Source organism: Schistocerca gregaria, chromosome 3, assembly GCF_023897955.1.
Source record: "Schistocerca gregaria isolate iqSchGreg1 chromosome 3, iqSchGreg1.2, whole genome shotgun sequence".
NCBI lineage: Eukaryota > Metazoa > Arthropoda > Insecta > Orthoptera > Acrididae > Schistocerca > Schistocerca gregaria.
The window spans coordinates 93,624,912-93,647,442 of record NC_064922.1 but is presented as its reverse complement, the minus strand read 5'-3'; the positions used below and the strand labels follow the sequence as shown (position 1 = coordinate 93,647,442).

The 22,531-nt window shown below is 43.6% G+C and overlaps 1 protein-coding gene across 1 annotated transcript in view; it reads right to left on the bottom strand.

Annotated features, from left to right (window-relative positions):
* LOC126355651 (neurogenic differentiation factor 1-like) overlaps positions 1 to 22,531 on the bottom strand; it is a 117,478-nt gene that overhangs the window by 43,764 nt on the left and 51,183 nt on the right. The window contains exon 2 of the mRNA XM_050006015.1: positions 1,785 to 2,140. Within this exon, the coding sequence (XP_049861972.1) occupies positions 1,785 to 2,132 (348 nt within the window). The 5' untranslated portion in view covers positions 2,133 to 2,140. The remainder of the gene's footprint in view (positions 1 to 1,784; positions 2,141 to 22,531) is intronic.

Here is a 22,531-nt window from a genome sequence, read left to right as displayed (position 1 = left end):
GCGCCTCAGTTGGACCAGCGTTCGTGCTGGACGTGCAGACCACGTGAGACGACGCTTCATCCAGTCCCAAACATGCTCAATGGGGGACAGATCCGGAGATCTCGCTGGCCAGGGTAGTTGACTTACACCTTCTAGAGCACGTTGGGTGGCACGGGATACATGCGGACGTGCATTGTCCTGTTGGAACAGCAAGTTCCCTTGCCGGTCTAAGAATGGTAGAACGATGGGTTCGATGACGGTTTGGATGTACCGTGCACTATTCAGTGTTCCCTCGACTATCACCAGAGGTGTACGGCCAGTGTACGAGATCGCTCCCCACACCATGATGCCGGGTGTTGGCCCTGTGTGCCTCGGTCGTATGCAGTCCTGATTGTGGCGCTCACTTGCACGGCGCCAAACACGCATACGACCATCATTGGCACCAAGGCAGAAGCGACTCTCATAGCTGAAGACGACACGTCTCCATTCGTCCCTCCATTCACGCCTGTCGCGACACCACTGGAGGCGGGCTGCACGACGTTGGGGCGTGAGCGGAAGACGGCCTAACGGTGTGCGGGACCGTAGCCCAGCTTCATGGAGACGGTTGAGAATGGTCCTCGCCGATACCCCAGGAGCAACAGTGTCCCTAATTTGCTGGGAAGTGGCGTTACGGTCCCCTACGACGTGCGTAGGATCCTACGGTCTTGGCGTGCATTCGTGCGTCGCTGCGGTCCGGTCCCAGGTCGACGGGCACGTGCACCTTCCGCCGACCACTGGCGACAACATCGATGTATTGTGGAGACCTCACGCCCCATGTCTTGAGCAATTCGGCGGTACGTCCACCTGGCCTCCCGCATGCCCACTATACGCCCTCGCTCAAAGTCCGTCAACTGCACATACGGTTCACGTCCACGCTGTCGCGGCATGCTACCAGTGTTAAAGACTGCGATGGAGCTCCGTATGCCACGGCAAACTGGCTGACACTGACGGCGGCGGTGCACAAATGCTGCGCAGCTAGCGCCATTCGACGGCCAACACCGCGGTTCCTGGTGTGTCCGCTGTGCCGTGCGTGTGATCATTGCTTGTACAGCCCTCTCGCAGTGTCCGGAGCAAGTATGGTGGGTCTGACACACCGGTGTCAATGTGTTCTTTTTTCCATTTCCAGGAGTGTATTTTGGACAAGAATACAATAGAAGCTTTCGAAATGTGGTGCTACAGAAGAATGCTGAAGATTAAATGGGTAGATCACATAACTAATGAGGAGGTATTGAATAGAATTGTTTCGAAGAGGAGTTTGTGGTACAACTTGACCAGAAGAAGGGACCGGTTGGTGGGACATGTTCTGAGGCATCAAGGGGTGACAAATTTATCACTGGAGGGCAGCGTGGAGGGTAAAAATCGTAGAGGGAGACCAAGAGATAAATACACCAAGCAGATTCAGAACGATGTAGGGTGCAATAGGTACTGGGAGGACAGAGTAGCATGCTGGACATATTGAGCATTTCCAGTAAAGAACACCATCTTTGCTTTGTCTTACTTCGTTATGCTAATTATTGCTATTCTGATCAGGTGAAGCGTCATTATTCCGTGAGTTATTCAGTTTTAAAATTTATACTGGCTTTTTGATCACCCGGTATTTTCCCGCACTTGTTTTCGCTAACAAACTGTGCAACTGTGCGATTACTGCGGCAGGAGCAGCTGACAACTGCCGCTGGAAAATGGTGGGATCAAAACCCACGAAGAGGCGCACACATTGCGTTCCGCAGCAGGCCGAGCGCTTGACGGTGTGAGTAGTGAGTACTCACGAGGTTGAGCGGGTGCTGCGCGGAGGGCGGCGCCGGCTCGTCGGTGAGGATGGCACGCAGGTGCGCGATGTAGGAGGCGGCGAGGCGCAGCGTGTCCAGCTTGCTGAGCTTGGTGTCGGCCGGCACCCAGGGCAGCGTCGTCTTGAGCCGGCAGAAGGCGCGAGCCAGCACGCGCATGCGCGCTCGCTCGCGAGCGTTGGCCGCGTGCCGCTGTTCGGGCCGCGCGCAGCAGCCGGGCTCGTCGTCCGCCAGCGCCGCCGCCGCCGCCGCCGCCGCCGCCCCCGCGCCCGCGCCGATGTCCGCGCCGCGGCCTCCGCCCCCGCCGGCTGCTCTGCGCCGGCGAGGCATCTCACTTCCTGTGCAAAGCACGCCGTCATTACAACCCTTCTCAATATTTATTTTGACGAAATCGTTCGCGAATGGCTCATTTCATTAAATGCACTGAGAAGTGATACGTCGATTTCAAGACACTGCTACTCCCTGGTGATCAGCTTATAATAGGAGAACCTTGAAGAAAAATTTCATTTAGGGCACTTCGAGGATTGGGGATATAACACTGTCAAAAGTATTTAAACCGACAAACTCTGTAGGGGGCATCAAAACAAATATTTTTCCCTAATGTCATTTTTTCCTATGAGGAGTATTTAAATCGATAGAAGAAGATTTCTCTGGCGGCAAATTAATTAAACCAGCAAACACTTTTCCATTTTTTTATGACCAAGACACATCACATGTTCAAAATTGCCTCCAATGACACGTAAACAAAGTTTACACAATCGGATCACGTTCTGTCTCACACGGGAAAACACGCCAGGAGTATCATGAATTGTTCCTGCTGCTGCTACTATCAGGGCAACCGATCCACTTCTGATGCAACAGGCGTTGCGTAAACAAGGTTGCGCATCTCTCCCCACACATAAAAGTCCAGAGAGGCCATATCTGGGGATCGAGCAAGCCATGCTACACGACCACCTCTGTCAATTCTGGGAACCGTCGGTCCAGGAATCGACGCACACGACGACTGAAATGTGCCGGCGCCCCGTCATGTTGGAACCACGTGCGTTCTCTTGTAGGGAGGTCTTCCAGCAATTCTGGCAATGCTCTGGCGAGAAAATTGCAATAGTGCCTGCCATTTAATGGCCTAGATACCAGATACGATCCAATTAAACAGTCGCCAACAAAACCGATCCACACATTAACGAACAATCGCTCGTGATGAGCGCTACTAACTGTGGCATGAGGGTTATGCTCACTCCAAACATGCGGATTGTGCACGTTGAAGACTCCATCACGCCCGAACGTTGCTTCATCGGTAAACAACACAGAACATGGAAATGTAGGATGCACTTCACACTGTTCCAGGTACCACTACCAAAACTGTGCTGTGGGTGGATAATCAACTGGTTCCAGGTTGTGGACACGCTGTAAGTGAAATGGACGTAGCAATTGCTCTCGAAGGACATTCGTCTGATTCGTTTCCATGTTACGTGTAATTGCACGAGTGCTGATTGAAGGATCCCGCTCCACAAGCTGCAAGACAGCTTCCTCAAATTGCAGCGTTCTTACCATGCAACGGCGTCCCTGTCCAGGTAATCTGCAAAATGACCCGCTGTCACGCAGACGATGGTACACAGTAGAAAGGTCGTATGATGCAGGATACGCCTATTAGGATATTGTTGTTGATAAACTCGCTGTGCAGCTCGTTCGTTGTGGGGCGCTACGTAGTACGCACCAACCATATCAGTGCGCTCACTCCGGGTCTATCGCTCCACTAGTAGACAGAGACAATGCACTACTACACTGGTGGACAGCAGTTTGTTCAAATGGCTCTGAGCACTATGGGACTTAACATCTGAGGTCATCAGTCCCCTAGAACTACTTAAACCTAACTAACCTAAGGACGTCACACACATCCATGCCCGAGGCAGGATTCGAAGCTGCGACCGTAGCAGCCGCGTGGCTCCGGACTGAAGCGCCTAGAACCGCTTGGCTACCGCGACCGGCTGACAGCAGTTGCTTACAACTGAAGAGCGTAGTACGACCTCCACAGGTTTAAATAATCCTCTTAGGAAAAAGTCACATGAGGGAAAAATATTTGTTTTGATGCCCCCTACAACCTCCCAGAGTTTGTCGGTTTAAATACTTTTCGTCGTGTATGAAAAGCAAAACTGTTATGTAAGAAACTAAACTCCGGCCGAACAGGCCACGAAGGCCCGACAGTACCGAACAAATAAGGGATTTTAAATTTCTAGAGTCCAGTTTTAAACTTCCCAGCTCATATGATGTAAAACAGTCCATATTCAGATACTTCTCTGAACCAGTTACAACTACAACTGAAAAATACGGACTTCAAACACCACGTCCAATGTACAATTAAAAAGAGATAACTAAAGTTGCACTATTATCTAACACAACAGGAAAAAGAAATTACAAAATTTATTCCCTAATTGCGAATATCTTAACATCAGTTGCATTAGCTAGATATATAGACTACCTGTTAGTGTCACACGAATATTTGTGCCGGTCCGGTACTCGAAAGCGGATTTTCCACTTAACACTGACGGTCGCCACAAGCAGCTCGGCAATCAGTGCCCACATTCTCGACCCATCTAAACCTCCATATGTCACCACATCCACAACTCTTACTACTCGCGCGCTTCCTATAACGCGTCCGTGTCTCAACTACATTGCATAGTATTATACAGACACTGTAAAACGTAGGCATTGCAAATTTGTACCCTCACTTGATTTTACCAACATTCCGGATACCTTAATAGTGGTAAATAGTGTTTCGACAACAAGTGTGTCGGTCATGGCTCACCAATAGCCTCGCCTCCTAGACACCCAACTTGAACTCGCTGGACTTTCTTTTGTTTGGGGGATATTTCAAAGTTTTCATGTATTCCAGTCCTGTTGATAATGTAGAAGGACTGCAGGAACTCACTGTCGATGGCTGTCAATGTTCAGGGTGTCCCACTCAAACTTCCCTGATTTCAAGTAGTAGCAGTAGTATGTTGTCCTGCCTTATGGAAAGTCTTGTCATTGGTGAAACCTTTTCCACTTTTGTCTGTCTATAGTCAGTCTTTTCATTTCAGAATATTTGTCTCCTTTGATATTGTCCAGAATTTGATATCTTTTTTTTCCTCTTCCCCTTTTTCCCTCCACCATTCCTTCTATTCCTTCCTTCAATAAACAGTCCCTCCTCAAACAATGTCCAAACCAATTATCTCTTTCTAATGACTTTCAGCATGTTTCTTTCTTCTCCGAATCTTCTTAATACTTCTTCATTCCTTACTCGGTCTCCCATTTCACTTTTTCCATTCTTCTCCATATCCGCATCTCTAGTGCCTACAGTCTTCCTTCATCTTCTTTCCCCAATGTCCAGGTCTCTGCACCACATAGTGCGACGCTCCAGATGTAACATTTGGCAAGTCTTTTCCTCAGATCTTTGTTTAGTGGTCCACAAAGTAATTTCTGTTTCCTCTTGTATCCTTCTTTTCCTATTGGAATTCTTTTCCTAATTTCTATTGAGCAGTACATATCATCCGTTATTACACTTTCAAAGTAATTGAAGTTACTCACTTGCTCTATTTCCTGTCCCCCTATTTTCATACGGCATTTTCTCCCCTTTCCTCCAATTACCATGCTTTTCGTTACCTTCTTGTTAATCTTCTGATTTCAAAGACCCAGTAGAAAAAAAAACACAGTAGATACAACAATGAAAATTGCACCACATTGTAGAGCACCTCAAAGAGTTTATTTACTTATCATCAATACACCTCTACATGTGAACCATTTGTAGCACGAAGAAGTTTAGATTAGGGCTATCACGAATATGTTCAATGACAATGTGCGGATTTTGCGAACCCCAAATGCGAACATTTTCCCTTTTGACCCTTCCTGCTAGATCGGAGGTTGCCTCATCTGAGACTAAAGATTTTTCCAGGAAGCTGGCATCCATATCAATACGCTGTAGCATATCTGTAGCAAATTGTTGTCGGCGCGGTTTGTCGTTCGGCGTCAGATGTTGCAGAAATTGCACTTTGTAAGCACACATGCGAAGACGCTGCTGAACTACACCATGCAATGTTGATCGAGGCACATCACGTTGCCTAGATGCTCGACGAATTGACTTACGTGGGCTTCTGGGAAACTTTTTTTTTTTTGATGTCCTCCACTGTCTCTCCTGAAACGCCGTAATGTGAACCTCCAGAGTGTTTCAGAACACTTCCTGTTGCCAGAAACTTCCTATACCATGCCTTAATTGTTTTCGCACCAGGTGCATTATATTGATACACACGACGATAATTTTTTTTCACAGTAATTGGCGGTTTTGTTTCTGCAAACCATACTACTGCTTGCGCGCACTGCTGTGGAGTCGCCATTTTCACTTCATGCGACCCTGCTGCACTCTGGCGACGATACTTGGCAATTCTGACGCGGGAATTCAAATTCTGTGAGCTGCTCTACACTGTGGTACATTTTTCATTGTCGTGTCTACTGTGGTTTTTCTCCCCTTTGACCATGAAATCAGTGAGGTTTGAGTGGGACACGCTGTATTAGGAACACGCGTGCGATTTTTGAACGTGCATGGGTAGCTATGACGAGAAATGCTGAAGCCTGTGACCATCTAGAATACTTGTTGTCATGTATTTGCATGTCTGCAGTTTGGATCCTTGGGGGACACTCTTACAAAGTGTTCATCCACTGAGTCGTAATGCTCTGTATCAGGGAAACGTTGCTTTCCGGATCCATGTCTGTTGCGATTATTTTTTTGTTTCATTGTCCTCCGCTCATCCTGTGGTATCGTAGCTCACCAGTACTGCCAGAGCTGAGCTGGAGCCTCGGTGGAGATTCCCGTGGGCACTGCAAGTGGCGGTTTGACAGACGCCATCATTAACGTGACCTTATATTTCTCTATTGTTCATTTAAATATTTATAATTTTTTGCTTCAAAATTTTCCCATATTACACTACTGGCCATTAAAAATGCTACACCACGAAGATGAAGTGCTACAGACGCGAAATTTAACCGACAGGAAGAAGATGCTGTGATATGCAATTGATTAGTTTTTCAGAGTATTCACACAAGATTGGCGCCGGTGGCGACACCTACAACGTGCTGACATGAGGGAAGTTTCCAACCGATTGCCGGTCGGAGTGGCCGAGAGGTTCTAGACGCTACATTCCGCCACGGTCACAGGTTCGAATCCTGCCTCGGACATGGATGTGTGTGATGACCTTAGGTTCGTTAGGTTTAAGTAGTTCTAAGTTTTAGGCGAATGATGACCACAGCAGTTAAGTCCCATAGTGCTCAGAGCCATTTGAACCATTTTTTTCCAACCGATTTCTCATACACAAACAGCAGTTGACCAGCGTTGTCTGGTGAAATGTTGTTGTGGTGCCTCGTGTAAGGAGGAGAAATGCGTACCACCACGTTTCCGACTGTAGCCTATAGCGATTACGGTTTATCGTATCGCGACATTGATGCTCGCGTTGGTCGAGATCCAATGACTGTTGGCAGAATATGGTATCGGTGGACTAAGGAGGGTAATACGGAACGCCGTGCTGGATCCCAACGGCCTCGCATCACTAGCAGTCGAGATGACAGGCATCTTATCCGCATGGCTTTAACGGATTGTGCAGCCACGTCTCGATCCCTGAGTCAACAGATGGGGCCGTTTGCAAGACAACAACCATCTGCACGAACAATTCGACGTCGTTTGCAGCAGCATGGACCATCAGATCGGAGACCAAGGCTGCGGTTACCGTTGGCGCAGCATCACAGACAGGAGCGTCTGCGATGGCGTACTCGACGACGAACCTGGGTGTATGAATGGCAAAACGTCATTTTTTCGGATAATCCAGGTTTTGTTTACAGCATCATGATTGTCGCTACCGTGTTTGGCGACATCGCGGTGAAGGCACATTGGAAGCGTGTATTCGTCATCGCCATACTGGCGTATCACCTGGCGTAATGGTGTGGGGTGCCATTGGTTACACGCCTCCGTCACCTCTTGTTCGCATTGACGGCACTTTGAACAGTGGACGTTACAGTTCAGATGTGTTACGACCCGTGGCTCTACCCTTCATTCGATCCCTGCGAAACCCTACATTTTACCAGGTTAATGCACGACCGCATGTTGTCGGTCCTGTGCGGGCCTTTCTGGATACGGAAAATGTTCAACTGCTGCCCTGGCCAGCACATTTTCCATATCTCTCACCAATTGAAAACGTCTGGTCAATGGTGGCCGAGCAACTGGCTCGTCACAATACGCCAGTCACCACTCTTGATGAACTGTGATATCGCGTCGAAGCTGCATGGGCAGCTGTACCTGTATACGCTACCCAAGCTCTGTTTGACTCAATGCCCAAGCGTATCAAGGCCGTTACTACGGCCAGAGATGGTTGGTCTGGGTACTGATTTCTCAGAATCTATGCACCCAAATTGAGTGAAAATGTAATCACACGTCAGTTCTAGTATAATATATTTGTCCAATGAATACCCGTTTATCATCTGCATTTCGTTTTGGTCTAGCAATTTTAATGGCCAGTAGTGTAGAACCACATTTTCTATATATGTAAAGTAAAGTGTGCTATACTGGAGGTTGAAGTTCTTTATGTGTGTAAAATACTAAGTAAATTGTTTGTTACGTTAAATAATTTTTCTGATGACCTCTCGTATTGAAAAATATTTGTGGGTATAAATTGTTCATGTTTATGTGAATTTGACAATTTAAGAAATGGCCACGCTTAGGAACAATATAAGAAACACTGTAGGTTTTGTAAAAGCGAGTGCGCTTTTGTTTAAAACGAAAGTATCTTTGGGGAGTGGAAAAGGTGGCAATGGCGAATTGGCGCGCTACCTGGAGCTAGCGCGTGAAGTCAGTCACACAGTCTGTAGGCAGCAGAGATTGAGGCAACACTTGCAAAGTAGCACAAAATGCCTCGTATGGAGACTGCAAACCGCTTACGGCTTAGCTGCGAGTTGTTGGGCCACTGTATGTATATTTGACCAACGCCAAGGAGAGAAATTGAGCCTATACAGACTTGCAGGGCGTACTATGGGTGGTGTAGCCGCCATAATTGTTCGCCACACCTAAGCCTACGGCTACCAGAAAAGACTTTTATTGTAAATTTACTTCTGTACTGCGTGAAGCATTAATTTAAACTGTGTTTTAAAAATCGTACTTGAACTTTAAAGAAAGTGGTTCACCCTATTATTTCATCCTAATCATACACCTATACAGGGTTTCGTTTGGGTGTTTGATGAATAAGCGTATCCTATTTTACAGACCTATGAAGTGCCAAGCTAATATAAAGAGGCACCATTTAAATTGTTTTTGTGTTTGCTTAACAATTAGAAAGTGCTGCAGTAAAAGTCTGCTTACGCAAAGTTCAATCAGAGTGTAGACAAGTTACGAGAATCTGGTAAATGCCTATACTGAGCTAGTTCGAAGAATAATAGCTTCTGAAAGTAAACTCCAGTAAGAGAGAGGTTTTCTTGAAGTGAAATGATCAGTATAAGAAAGTGTGTCCTTTAGTATGTAAGTGTTTCAGTATTTCAGTTTATTTATTGTAGAAAATGCTTTTCTCATGGTCCCCCGTGCCCAATTTTTTTTTAGCTTCCCTGAAGTTGTGTACTGAGTTTTTTCTCTTTTTAATACGTAATTTATAAGGATATAGTAGTCAAAATGAAATTCCAGTGTCTGTACTAACATTGTGTACGTGGAGTAATATTACTTTGAAGATCCAAATTAAACATAACTGTAGGAAGAAAGTAGCCAAAATTCATACTTCTGCTTTTCCAGATACTTCACTGTTTCGTTGCCTGGATAAGCTGACGACCATTAGTACATGTTTTGAAGCACTAAATGAACTTGGAACTGAGTTGTCCTAGCTTCAGTGTAATATTATTCATACTGCGCTTCTGTTTAACCGCAGGGTAAAATCCTAGGAAAGAATTGAATAGTCTGACTTACTTATCCATTAGACACAACACACGGTCAAATCCTGCAAAAAGGGTAACTGTATTGATTAGCTTTTCATATTAACAGGACTATCCTCCCATAGAGTATTTTAGTTGGAAACTAAACAAAATTTTAGTAAGAGCTTTATACGTGGCTTTTCCGGTAACAGTTTTATTTGGGCTGTTGGGGAACAGTACAAGTGTCAACATAGATACAGGGTTTTCTGTTATTTAGGTAAAAGCATACTAAATTACAATAGTAGAGATAAGGTTATACGTCGCGCTTGGTAAAGGTACCTTTTACAGAAGTTAAGAGCCAGTAAGCAGTTAGCCACAGTAATTCATTTTACAGATAGATGATATTCTTTTGAAAAAAGTATGAAGGTCTCAGGGCACGAATTTGTTAAAGCAGTTAAGAGAAATGTACAGCAGTATAAATTACTATATGTGTGGTTTAAGCAATTATTAAAAATTGATAAAGATAAGCGTTGCAGCATAGAGAAATAAAGCAGGGGGGTAAGTGTGTTGACACTTCAGTAAACAGTGATCAGGAGTAGGACATAGAGGAATCAATGTTATTGATGGAAAAGGAGGTAGAAAATATTGATTTGGGGAATGAGACTTCTATGCTGTTAAGCTCATCTCAGATTAGGAAAGAAGTAGATTCAGAAGAGGAAGACAATGGGGTAGACAATAATCAACAAAATGAACAACAACCGATTGATTTGTATGCATTACTACACAATCTGCATTCACAAATTCTAGCACAAAACAAGTACTTGCAGGTTCAAAATGAAAAATTTGAAAGTCTGAATTAAATTAGTCAGGAACAGGCTAAGGTTGCAACAAGTCTATCTGAAAACACTGCTAGTAATAACGAAAAAATTAAGAAACTGAGTGAACAAATAGAAACGAATGACCAAAAGTTAGAAAAATTAACAGTGAAATAGGTTTACTGATTGAGGAACTTATTAACACGAAGAAAGATGAAAAAGATTTAGATGAAACTGTCAGTAATATACAGGCAGTAATTGTGGACATTAATGACAGGTTTGAAACCGAAATAAAGAAAATGCAGGAACAGGTCGAGTCTATTGTAGAGTTAAGGATTGAGGAAAAGTCTTCCCATGTTAAGAAACCAATAACGAAAGCGAACGAAGAACAGATTTCTCAACTGAGAATGACTGTTCAAGAGACTAAAAGAAACCTAGAAAGGAAAGTAGAGCATTGTGAGAGAAGTGTTGCAATAACGTCTCCAGTATACAAAAAAAGTTATTGACCCAGAAAGGAAGATTACGTGTAATGCCCTTAACTGGTAGACAGAACACCAATTTACAAGGTTCTAGGGGGCGAAGAAAACTTCGGCCCTTACCGAAAACGCAGTGGATTATCCCCTGTGGATTTTATTAAGAACTGCGAAATAACAGCAATCATGAGCAAAACGACGGTTCAAAGAGGAAGAGGCAGAGGAAGATTTTCCTCTAACCATCACGGAAGAGGACATAGGCCGCGAAATAACTCCCGAAGGGAAGAGTTAAAGTAAATAACGCGAACGTTGTGGGTCTGTCGGACGCGAGAATAAGATAGAGGAGGCCCAAACGTAAGAAATATTCTCGACATAGACAGAGAAGCTTCCATACGCTGCAGTTCGGTGCAGATGAGAGGCAGGGCACCAGGCCTGCCGAGACAGATGGTACTTCAGGTGAATCGCAGCGCACGAAATACGTCCGTTGCTGGCCGACTAACAAGCCGCTGTAGCGAGAAATGCAGACGGAGCGTGACGTCACAGGACAACCAGCGGAGGCTGTGAGTACGTCAGTAGAGGGGGCATTGCCCGCTCGAACCAATTCCGAGGCTCTGGACAGACAACGTGCAGCAACTGAGATAGAGGAGAGTTTGTACGGAACTGATAATTGGCGTATACAGATGAGTAGTCTGTATGACGGTACAAAGCAGTGAAACGAAAAGGAAGACAGCGTTACTGCGACCGAAAAGGAGGTCAGGGAGAAAGGTTCATTGTCTGAAGCCTCGCAGAGTACTCGAGCTGCCAGTACAACTGAAATCAAAAAGCACTGCACCTAGGACGCGTGTCGCTAATTTTAGGGAAAATTAAGAGGTCGTAAGTAAACGCGAAGTAGGAGATGCACATTTACACTTTGATGAAGAATCATTCCGTGACAGAGAATCTGCGGATAACGTTTGTCATTTATAAGTCTGATTTCAAGGAAAACGAATTTGTGCGATTGACAGAAATCCACAAAGATTGTAATGTTTATGAAGTCCAAGCTGGTGACATCAGGAAAGATAAGGAGGACAGTTCTGATGAAGACGAACTATCATTGAAGACGAACGATCAACCGAGGAATAAGAAAGTACCTGCTACAAAAGATAAACAAGACGAACTAGTTACTATAGAACGAATCCAGAAATCCATGAATTACGAGACTAGAGTTCTCAAAGAAATTAAGAAGGCCTTACATGTTAGAAGCCGACAGTGATAGCGAAGATGCCGACTTAAATGAACATAAAGAAATCAATGAGTCTAGTGATTCAGAATCCGAGGAAACGAAGCTTAATGAAAATAGAAATACGAATACCACAGAATTAGAATATTTCGTGTGGAAAGTTGTCGAAACTGGACAGTAAACAGGAAAAAGAAGTCAGTCGAGAGGAAATACAATCTGTAAATGACGAGACCTGTAAAGAAGCAGTAATGTAAATACAAGATACAGAAGACGTAATGGGTTCTAAAGAAAAGGAACCACCGGACGAAATGATTAGTAAACAACAACTAAGGGTCGTGAAGGATTTTGCGACAGGAAAGAAAAAAGAAGCACCCGACTTAGAATGTAAAGAGATGAATATCATTTCGTGGGAAGATGTAAGGTAGACCAAGACTTATTCTGACAGAAACAAGAGGACAAGGAAGTGAAAGTGACAGAAACCAATGAGGGTAGAACTTTCGAAATGTTACTTAAAAGAGGTAGTTGGTAGTAAAAAAATATCCAATATATGTAAAAATATTAGGAGATTCCAAAACGAAGATGTAGTGTGGAAATCAGTAAAGAACAAATTTGACAGTGATGATTGTCCACAGATACCAAAATTTTACAAAAAGTATTTAAAGGGGTACCGTTTATTAGTGAGGCGAGGAATAGTGAAGAATGCCAAGTCCGTTGACGATCGCAGTTTGAAATAGGATTAACTGATTACTTTCATTTGGCATATGGACATCGTGGGGTGAAAAAGTGCCATGAAAAAATTCAAATTGTTGCCAAAATTGGGAGTAATGCTTTGAAAAAGGTTACCCAACGTTTAAAATCGTGTGATGTTGGTCAAAGTACCGAAGAGGCCCACAGTATCAACACAGGTGCTACGCAGAATCTCAACCATTAGGTAACTTAGTACTGCTGTCTTTGGACCTATATGGGTCCTTACATAAAACCACTGGACATTTCACATACATTCTAGTTGTTTTAGATGTACTTTCAATATTTATTAAACTGTATCCAATCAGGAAAGCCCCAGCTAAAGCAGTATTCCATAAAATGTTGGAATACTTTAATGAAACAGGAATACTAAGGAGAGTACTATCTGAGAATGGTCTGCAATTTATTGCGAAATTGTGGTTAGAACCAACGAAGCAAAAAGGAATACAAGTAACACACATTTCAGCCTACCGTCCATCTAGTAATCCGGTAGGACGCTATATGCGAGAATTAGCAAGACTATGCAGGACATACTGTCGCCAAAACCATACACCTTGGCGCAAATTTATTCCAAAATTTTAGATAATTATGAACTCTTTACAACATGAAACTACTTGTTTCACACCTGAAGAAATTATGTTAGGCCATAAAACCAAAAATTTTTATAAATTAGCGTTAGAATACCCACACAGTAAAGAAATAGATTTGGTAAAGAAGAAGGAAATAATGAGGAACTAAGTAGACGAAAAGCAGAAGCAAGAGCCAAAAGGCACGATGAAAAGGTAAAATTTTCAAAATTTAATTTTAACTTCTTAAAGCTCCGAAAAATCTAGTGAGGAAAATCACGAGATTTCAAATTTTAAATACGTTTACTATGGTCCTTTTGAAATTCAATACCACACCCTAATGCATACTTTCTGGTTTATCCTAAGTCCAGAAAACCACTAGGAAAAAGAAACATTGTTGACCTAAAGAAGTATATAGCCGGAAATGTGTACAAGTTTGTAACTATTATTATTATCCAATGTTAATATCTATTAAGTTTCAGGTTCTGAGATACTTTTGTATAAATGTGCAAAGATAGAAAATTGAAACAAATGTATCACTTAGAAGACTGTTAAAGGAAATACTGTAGCCTAAGGCGTATGACAAACCAATGGTTTTTCACGAAAAAGGGCTAACAAAAATTATATCAAAAGAAAAGAGGAAGAATGCACAAGTGTTCTTGAAGAAAATGTAAAATGGGCTGCATTTGATCTCATAAAGAGGAAGTCAAAAGAAAAGTGTATGCTATTGGTTCACAGAAGGCAAGTACACATACTGGTGGCAGTAAATTTTTCTATTAACGTGTTGTAATTATGTATTATTAATGTCAAAACTTTTGTGTGTAAAGTGTGTTTTTATGATTAACTTCTAACAAACTAACAGACTTAGGTTTCTTTGGTTCATTTACATTAAAGCAATGTTCTCCTGAACAAACAGTATACACTTATTATTTTTGGGTATTTCAATTATGCTTACCTTCAGGGCACATAATTAAAACAGGGGCATATATATTTGTCTATTGTTAATTTAAATTTTTATAATTTTTTTGTTTTGAAATTTTCGCATATTGGTACTACATTTTCTGTATATGTAAAGTAAAGTGTACTATACTGGATGTTGAAGTTCTTGGAGTTATGTATGTAAAATACTATGTACATTGCTCGATGAGGTTACGGGACTGCAGCCGGATCATGTTGACTTCTTGCCACGATATTTCGGCTGGCAATCGTCCAGCCGAAATATCGTGGCAACAAGTCAACATGATCCGGCTTCAGTCCCGAAACCTTATCGAACATTCAGTACGCCGGGAAAACGTAAAGAATCATGCTATGTAAATTGTTTATTACATTAAATAATTGTTTGATGACCTTTCGTATTTAAAATTAATAAATGGGTAGAAATTGTTCATGTTGGTGTAAATTTGACACTTTAACAAATGGTCACGCTTAGCAATAATATAAGAAATAGGAGTTACGTAAAACCCAGTGTGCTTTTGTTTGAAACGACATTGGCTTTGGGGAAGGAAAAGGAGACAAGGGTGAATTGGCGCGCTACCTAGAGCATGCGCGGGAAGTAGTTCACACAGTCTGTAGGCAACAGTGTTTGAGGCAACACCTGCAAAGTCGCACAAAATGCCTCGGATGGAGACTGCAAACGGTTTACGGCGTAGCTGCCAGTTATTGGGGCACGGTATATAAATTTCACCAACGCCAAGAACAGAAATAAGGTTGCTTACGTAAAATTCAGAGTGGAGACAAGTTGAAACTTCCTGGCAGATTAAAACTGTGTGCCGGACCGAGACTCGAACTCGGGACCTTTGCCTTTCGCGGGCAAATGCTCTACCGACTGAGGTACCCAAGCACGACTCACGCCCCGTCCTCATAGCTTTAATTTCGACAGTACCCCGTCTCCTACCTTCCAAACTTCACAGAAGATCTCCTGCGATCCTTGCAGAACTAGCACTCCTGGAAGAAAGGACAGACAAGTTACTAGAATGTGGTAACTGACTATACTGAGTTAGTTCGAAGAATAATAGCTTTTGAAAGTAAACTCCAGTAAGAGAGAGGGTTTCTTGAAGTGAAAAGATCAGTATAAGAAAGTGTGTCCTTTAGTATCTAAGTGTTTAGTTTATTGTAGGAAATGCTTTTCTTAAGGTCCCCCCCCCCCCCCCCCCCGCCCCCCAAGTTAAATTTTTTAGCTTTCCTAAAGTTACCTGCTGGGCTTCCTCTTTTTAAAACGTGATGTATAAAGGTGAAGTAGTCAAAATGAAATTCCAGTGTGTGCACTAACATTGTTTAGATGGAGTAATATTACTTTTAAGAACCAAGTTAAAGAGTAGGAAGAAAGTAGCCAAAATTCATACATCTGCTTTTCCAAATTCTTCACTATTTCGTTGCCTGGATAGGCTGGCGACCATTAGTACAAGTTTTGAAGCACTAAATGAACTTGGAACTGAGTTGTCCTAGCTTCAGTGTAATATTACTTATACTGCGCTTCAGTTTAACCGCAGGGTAAAATCCTAGGAAAGAATTGAATAGTCTGACTTACTTATCCATTAGACACAACACACGGTCAAATCCTGCCAAAAGGGTAACTGCATTGATTAGCGTTTCCAATAGTGTACTTTAGTTGGGAACTAAATTTTAGTAAGAGGGCAATAAGTGGTTTGTCCCGTCTGTTGGGGACGTGACAACATAGAGACAGGTTTTTCTGTTATTTACCTAAAAGCATACTAAATCACAGTAGTAGCGATAGGGTTATCTTCACCAATGTTATCGAGAATCTGACCGCAGAACCTATTATCGGTGTCTACGTTATGAAATTTATGTCGTTATAAATCAGCAGATGTAGTTTCGGTTTGAAGAGCTAAAGTTTCTTCAGTTATTGAATGCTAGCGAGAAAAATAAAACGCCGCCGATCAATGGAGACCGCCAGGGTGGCGCTGTTAGCGGCAGGCGCCTGGGCACCAGCCTCCTAGCTCGAGGTTCGGTGGCGAGCCGCAGTGTACGTGGCAGTGGTCAGTTGCCGTCCAAAGAGCTTGGCGAGTTCATTCGTTTGTTGAGACGGCGAGGCCGACAAGCCTATGCCACCTTTCGGCCGGTTAGCGGTGACAGAATCGACACGGACGTTCTGCAGTCTTTCTGGAACGATTTCTCACGAACCAGTCGAAAAAAAATTGCTCTACTTGTAACTTTATATGTCAGGTTGATTATTATGTTCCCATTATTTCTTTAATGGTCATCGTTATTGTTATATCTACGTGGAAGTAAGACAGTGCGCGAAATTCGAACAAGTTTGCAATGAAAAATAGGAATCGCTATGATTTCCGGATAGCTATATTGAGCATGTATCTCACAGAATCGATATTTTAACCAAGTAGTTTTTCCATTTCATAGTATGTCATCATAGTTTATCGTCGAAGTCCTAGAAATATGTAGATCACTGCCAGGTATACTTTGATGCAAATATTCTAGAATTAACAATGAAATGACGAACTGCACATCCATCAATCTACATTCGCAATGGTACTCGCGAAGTAGAGGAGGGGCAGTAAAGGTGATACAGAAACTGGGAAGCATGCTGCCACATCACTGTTCGGCGTTGTAAAAAACTAGTAAAATTGCTAAAATTGATCGCAGAATCAACTATGACGCTTATTACAGTACATCGGTGGTGGCTTTTCCATCCCATCCGTCCACTGGTATGCTGTTGATTACCACTTAAGGATCGACTGACATCGCTTCTTTGAGACTGAGAAAGAGTTTTGGTGGAGAGGCAACACTTTCTGGGGATGGCAAGCACCAAACCAGTGATCGCGTACATGACTGCAATTTGAGGAATCGGCCGAATTGAAACACCGAGTCATCTGATACCCCGTCACTGTGAAAGATGTATTTAAATTCAGAGGTCGTCAATCACCTTCAGATATCAGTTTGGAAACTCTCCACAATGCCGCAACACTCTCACAGCTTCCTTATGTTGAGACTGTCTTTTACGCAGTGTTGTGTTGTGGGAGCAGCAGCAACATGATTTACATCATGCTATGTCCAGTTTTCTGCGCGAGCCAATGGACCGAAATGTGTTAATGGCAGTTTAGAACCTGACACAGACCTCAAGTCGTAGGGGGAAAAACAAAATATTTGACGGTGTACAATGCGTGTTACAGCAGCCAAAACAGGGAGCCTCTCTTGCAACTGATGTCTGCTGGATTCGATCCTCTTACAGTACAGGCGATGAGACTTTACGCTGGTCTGTGCAAGCGAATTCGATCACTGGCCACCTGCTCCAATGGTTCGGTAAATGTATATTTGTATATTTAATAGGATAAACACCTATACTCGATGCTGGTATACAGACGGTATTTGTTTTCGAAATATCGGGAGAGAGAGATGCGGTAAAAGTCTTTTCGAGTTGTCTGTCGGATGAAGTTTGCGGAGCTCTTGTACTTCGTAGTTTTTCTCTGTTGGGTGGTACAAAATAACGATGATAGAATGTTTGGGTGACAGACGTGAATGCATCCTGAGGGAAGCAGATCTCCGTCAGACTCAAACGCCTGTATGTAAATGCATCGCAATGCAGTAGCAAAAAACCCTCGCCCCTTTTCCATTTCCTGTATGTGGAAACTTCCTAATTTTCCCATTAAGAAGCACCGTGGTAACTGTTCTTACTGTCTTTTATACTAACTCTTATCGCAGGAGAAAGCTTCGTTTTGGAAATTAATTTACACAGCGTACACCATTGGCGGTGCTACGACAAAATGTTCCCATTTCCACCGAGTGGTCAAAGCACGGTCCTGTCGCATTACCTCAGCTTACCCGTTTCTACACGGATTGCAGAAGACAGTAGATATAGTGTTCTGCTCAGTTCCGACCTAAACTGGAAAGATCACGTGCTCAAAGCCGTAGGAGTGGCGATAGAAACTGAGAAACAGTTACAATTTGTAGAGGAATTGTCTGAAACAATGTTGGAGTTTTACTGAAGTAGATAGGTTCGAAAAAAGGTGACTCGTTTCGAGATATGAGGGTGCCAAGAAAATAATTCACTAGCAGCTGTAATCATTAAAAGACATCTCCATAGGATCAAACGCAGGTATGTGGTTGAATGGATAGACATGATTCCAGATCGCTGACTGCATTTCCACCAGAAAGCGTTACAGAATCAGCGACTCTTATGTGTGCTTGTATACCCAAGACCGCTTTTTATGAACGGTGACGGTAACATAGTCATTGTGATCATGTGTTTAATAATGCGGCCCTTAAGCGTAATGTATGTTGCCAGCGGAATTCTTCTGTGGTCATCTTCAATTGTCGGTTCTCAGTAGTGTTCTTCTCAGTAGTGTCTTCCCACCAGAGATTCTCATTTAAACTATCTGGTGAGTGTATTCCGACTACTGAAAAATAAAAATTACTCGCCATACAAAGTGACTCTCATGAGGAATTTAATTAATTAACCTGTCGAATTGATGTCGGTGACATGTCTAGCATTTGTAGGTGATATCTTTTAACGATATTTCTATCGCCCAACTATACAGGGAGAGATAACCATCGTAATATAGTCAGATGTATTACCGAATTTATGTAGTGATACTTAATATAAAACGTATATATTTTCAACTTCTCCGTGTCGTTACCTTAAGAGACTTCCTGTGTGGCGAGATATCTGGTTCTCTTAAGACAGAGTTTGAAAGTGACTAACCTCTCTGTGGCAGTGGTAGACCTTAGCGCTCCATCATAATCCGAATATGAGTTTAATACTCTAGTCGTGTGATGGAGGATGTAACACACAATAAAAGATATTTTTCTACCTGATGAAAGAATACTTAGAGGGAACATAGCAGCCGACCAGTGTGACCGAGCGGTTGTAGGCGTTTCAGTCTGGAACCGCTCGACCGCTACGGTCGCAGGCTCGAATCCTGCCTCGGGCATGGATGTGTGTGATGTCCTTAGGTTAGTTAGGATTAAGTAGTTCTAAGTTCTAGGGGACTGATGACCATATATGTTAAGTCCCATAGCGCTCAGAGCCATTTGAACAATTAGAAGGGAACACAGCCCTGCACAGGATTTCCACAACAGTAACGATGCTTTAGCGATTTAAAAAGCTGTGTACTGTCCGATTTCTTCGAAAAATCTCGTGTTAACGGGAGGAATCTACATTTCGCGTGAGAAATTCGAGGTGTATTGCCAACAACATCGTTGCCTCGGATTGGGTAAAGTGGGTTTTCTAATGTGGTTGATCTATGTGGGGGTGAAATTGTTTAGAACTGCTGTAGACGTCAAGTCTGCTGGTGCTTGTTTCGCAGTGCACCGTGGCTGCCTGCAAAGAGGGTCACAAGGAGTCGTCAACCGGAAGTAGCGGATTAGCTCAGCCTTTGATGTGTACAAACAGTGATCTTGCCCACAATAGCGAGAGGTAGAGAAGTGATTAGTGTGCTGGGTGAGCGCGACAGAAGCGGGCCTGTGTGTATTGCGTGAGAGAAGACTCAAAACGATGGACATTTGGGCTGGACGTGTTGATAGCATCGAATACCTACCTCTCCAGTCATCACCGGATGCCCTGCATGGCTGGGAATGGTGCACCCTATCGCACACGCGCCTCCACGCCTGCCGCTGCGGCCGTGGGTGTAGTTTCTCGGGTCGCTGAACTTTGGTGACTGTGGAATTTGACTGGTCCGGCGCCGTGTCTGACGCCTGGGAAGTGAGTGCGAGTGTATTCAGCTGTCTTCGATTTCTGGCCATGGCAGCCTACTGCTGCGAACTGGATCGTGGTCTCACTGAGTCGTGTTTAGCGCCTGTCAGTGCATCGCAGTGTGTCTTGCAGTGGTATTTGCTGTTTCTGTTCTGTCACACGGTAGAACCTTGCCCCTCCTTCCGAATGCAGCGGAGAGACTTTAGGAAGTCTACAGTACTTTTAGAAACCCAATCGCGAAGTTAAATCCCCGATTGGTCAATTGAATGTTTCCGATAGTTGCGTGCATGCATGCTTTTGGTGTGGGTAAGTCGGTAAGGATGGGGCTACCCTGCAGTCGGTGGTTCGCGCTTCGTTATCGCAAGTTTGTGTGACCGCCAGGATTTTTCTTTTGTTTTCATCAGATATGTTTAGTGGAAACGTTGTGGTGGAGAAGAACGCTTACGAGACCCCAGATATATTTAGTATTGCAATCTACTTGTGACGGTAGTCTCATTACTTGATTTGCATAATGTTCGTGTGTGATAAACAATCATCGAAAATTTGTTTTATTATGAAGCGGTATCATCGTAAGGTGGAAGCGAGCGTTTCAAGCGATCTATTTGACTAGCGTAAATTGTTAAACAATTAATTTAGAGGGTAGTGCAAAAGGATTATTTCGCTCTATTTTTGACATCGAAATTCCGTCATCTTTCCCTTTGCCTCCAGCGTTAGCCAATGGGAATGTAATATTCTGACGAGAAATGGTTCACACAGACAAGCAGGGAATGACATCTTGAGAGCTACAGAGACAATAAGCCATTTTGCAATTTGCCAATCAACAGAATGCTGCAACTTGACACCTTGTTTGGGGGCCTCGAGATCAAAGGAGGCCGATATCCGGACCGTGGTTGGTCGTATTTAGTGTCAGGACATTGGACTGTTTTTACCTTCGTGTAAGCGAACTCCATTGTCATTACAGTTATTGTGTCAAGGGGGGGGGGCAAGGATGGGGCATGCACTCATGATGTCTACCTAAGTGGGGAAATCCTGCCTCTCAAAAACTGATTAAATAAGGAGTATGTTGGGCCGTGCTTGGCTCCCGTTCCCGCCATCATGTATTTTACACCCTGTTTTTAACTGTCACCGAGTTGCTGCTTTGCCACATCGTGAGTGCCACTAGCAGCGCGTATCGATATGTCCCCTCTCGTAGTATCTTTGTTCGACGGATATTACTTCCCCGTCGTTATCTGTCGTATGTCAGTTCGGGTCGCGAGTCCGGGCTGCCAGTCAGTTGGAACGCGTCTGTAGCGCAGTCCGGACCTGCTAGTCGGCCAATTGCAATGCCGCACTAGTGCAGTCGGGTCGGAGCTGTGAGATCTGCGTCGACATGGCTCGCCTGACCATTGCCGCCACGCATCGCTTGGGCCGAGCCACGGTCTCGGTGGATCGTCGGTCCAAGTCGATTCGTCGGTCGGTCCGTGGCTGTCTCCTGGTTGGGTTCCGACGGATCAAGTGTAGTTGCGATCACCACCTGTCTCACCATAGTGAACGAGGGCAGACTGGCCTCCCTGGAGGCTTCTGAGTGCCGTTGTCTTTATTGTCTTTCCCACAGGTGTTTAATTATCTGTTTTCAGCTACTTAAAATTTAAGGCTTATGGTTGTTTTTTCTTAAAAATTTTACCAAATTAATTGCGGGCTTTCAGCTTTGCAACCGTACTCTTAAAATTATCTTTCAAAAATAAACATTGCGGCCTTCTGCCTTTAAAACTCTATGGTAATAAATATTCTAAAATTTTGAAACTTCAATCATTTGTATTGTACCTTGCATATGTTTGTTCTATCTACTTTGCTTTGAGGCTTTCCACCTAGGTATCATAGATGTTTTTTTAATTATGTTATTGCTATTTTAATTTGATTTTTATATTGTTGATTTTCTTATGATTTCTCGTTTGGAGGCCTTCAGCCGTGAAAGAGTTGCATTTAGTAAAGGTTCGGCTATTTGCCGCTCTGGCTGTAAGTGTGTTATTAAATTACAGTAAATTACAATTAGAAGTTGAAACTGACTCCAACCTTATTTTGCCTCTTCCACAATCCTAATTACCTGTTCTCACCAGTGGGTTTAGTGGGCGTATCATATGTATTTATATATTATTGACTTTGATTTCAATTTTGTGTCATGTGATCCTTCTTCACCAGCATAGGGCAGGTCTTTTCTCTACAAATTTTTTTCTGGCAGCGGTGGGGGCGAAAGATAGGGCGGTGGGACATCCTCTGGTGGTGGCACTGTGCACTAGCTCAGTCGATCCCTGCATGTCAAGGTGAGCACACGCAGGAAAATTTTCCAGTAAGATGACACCT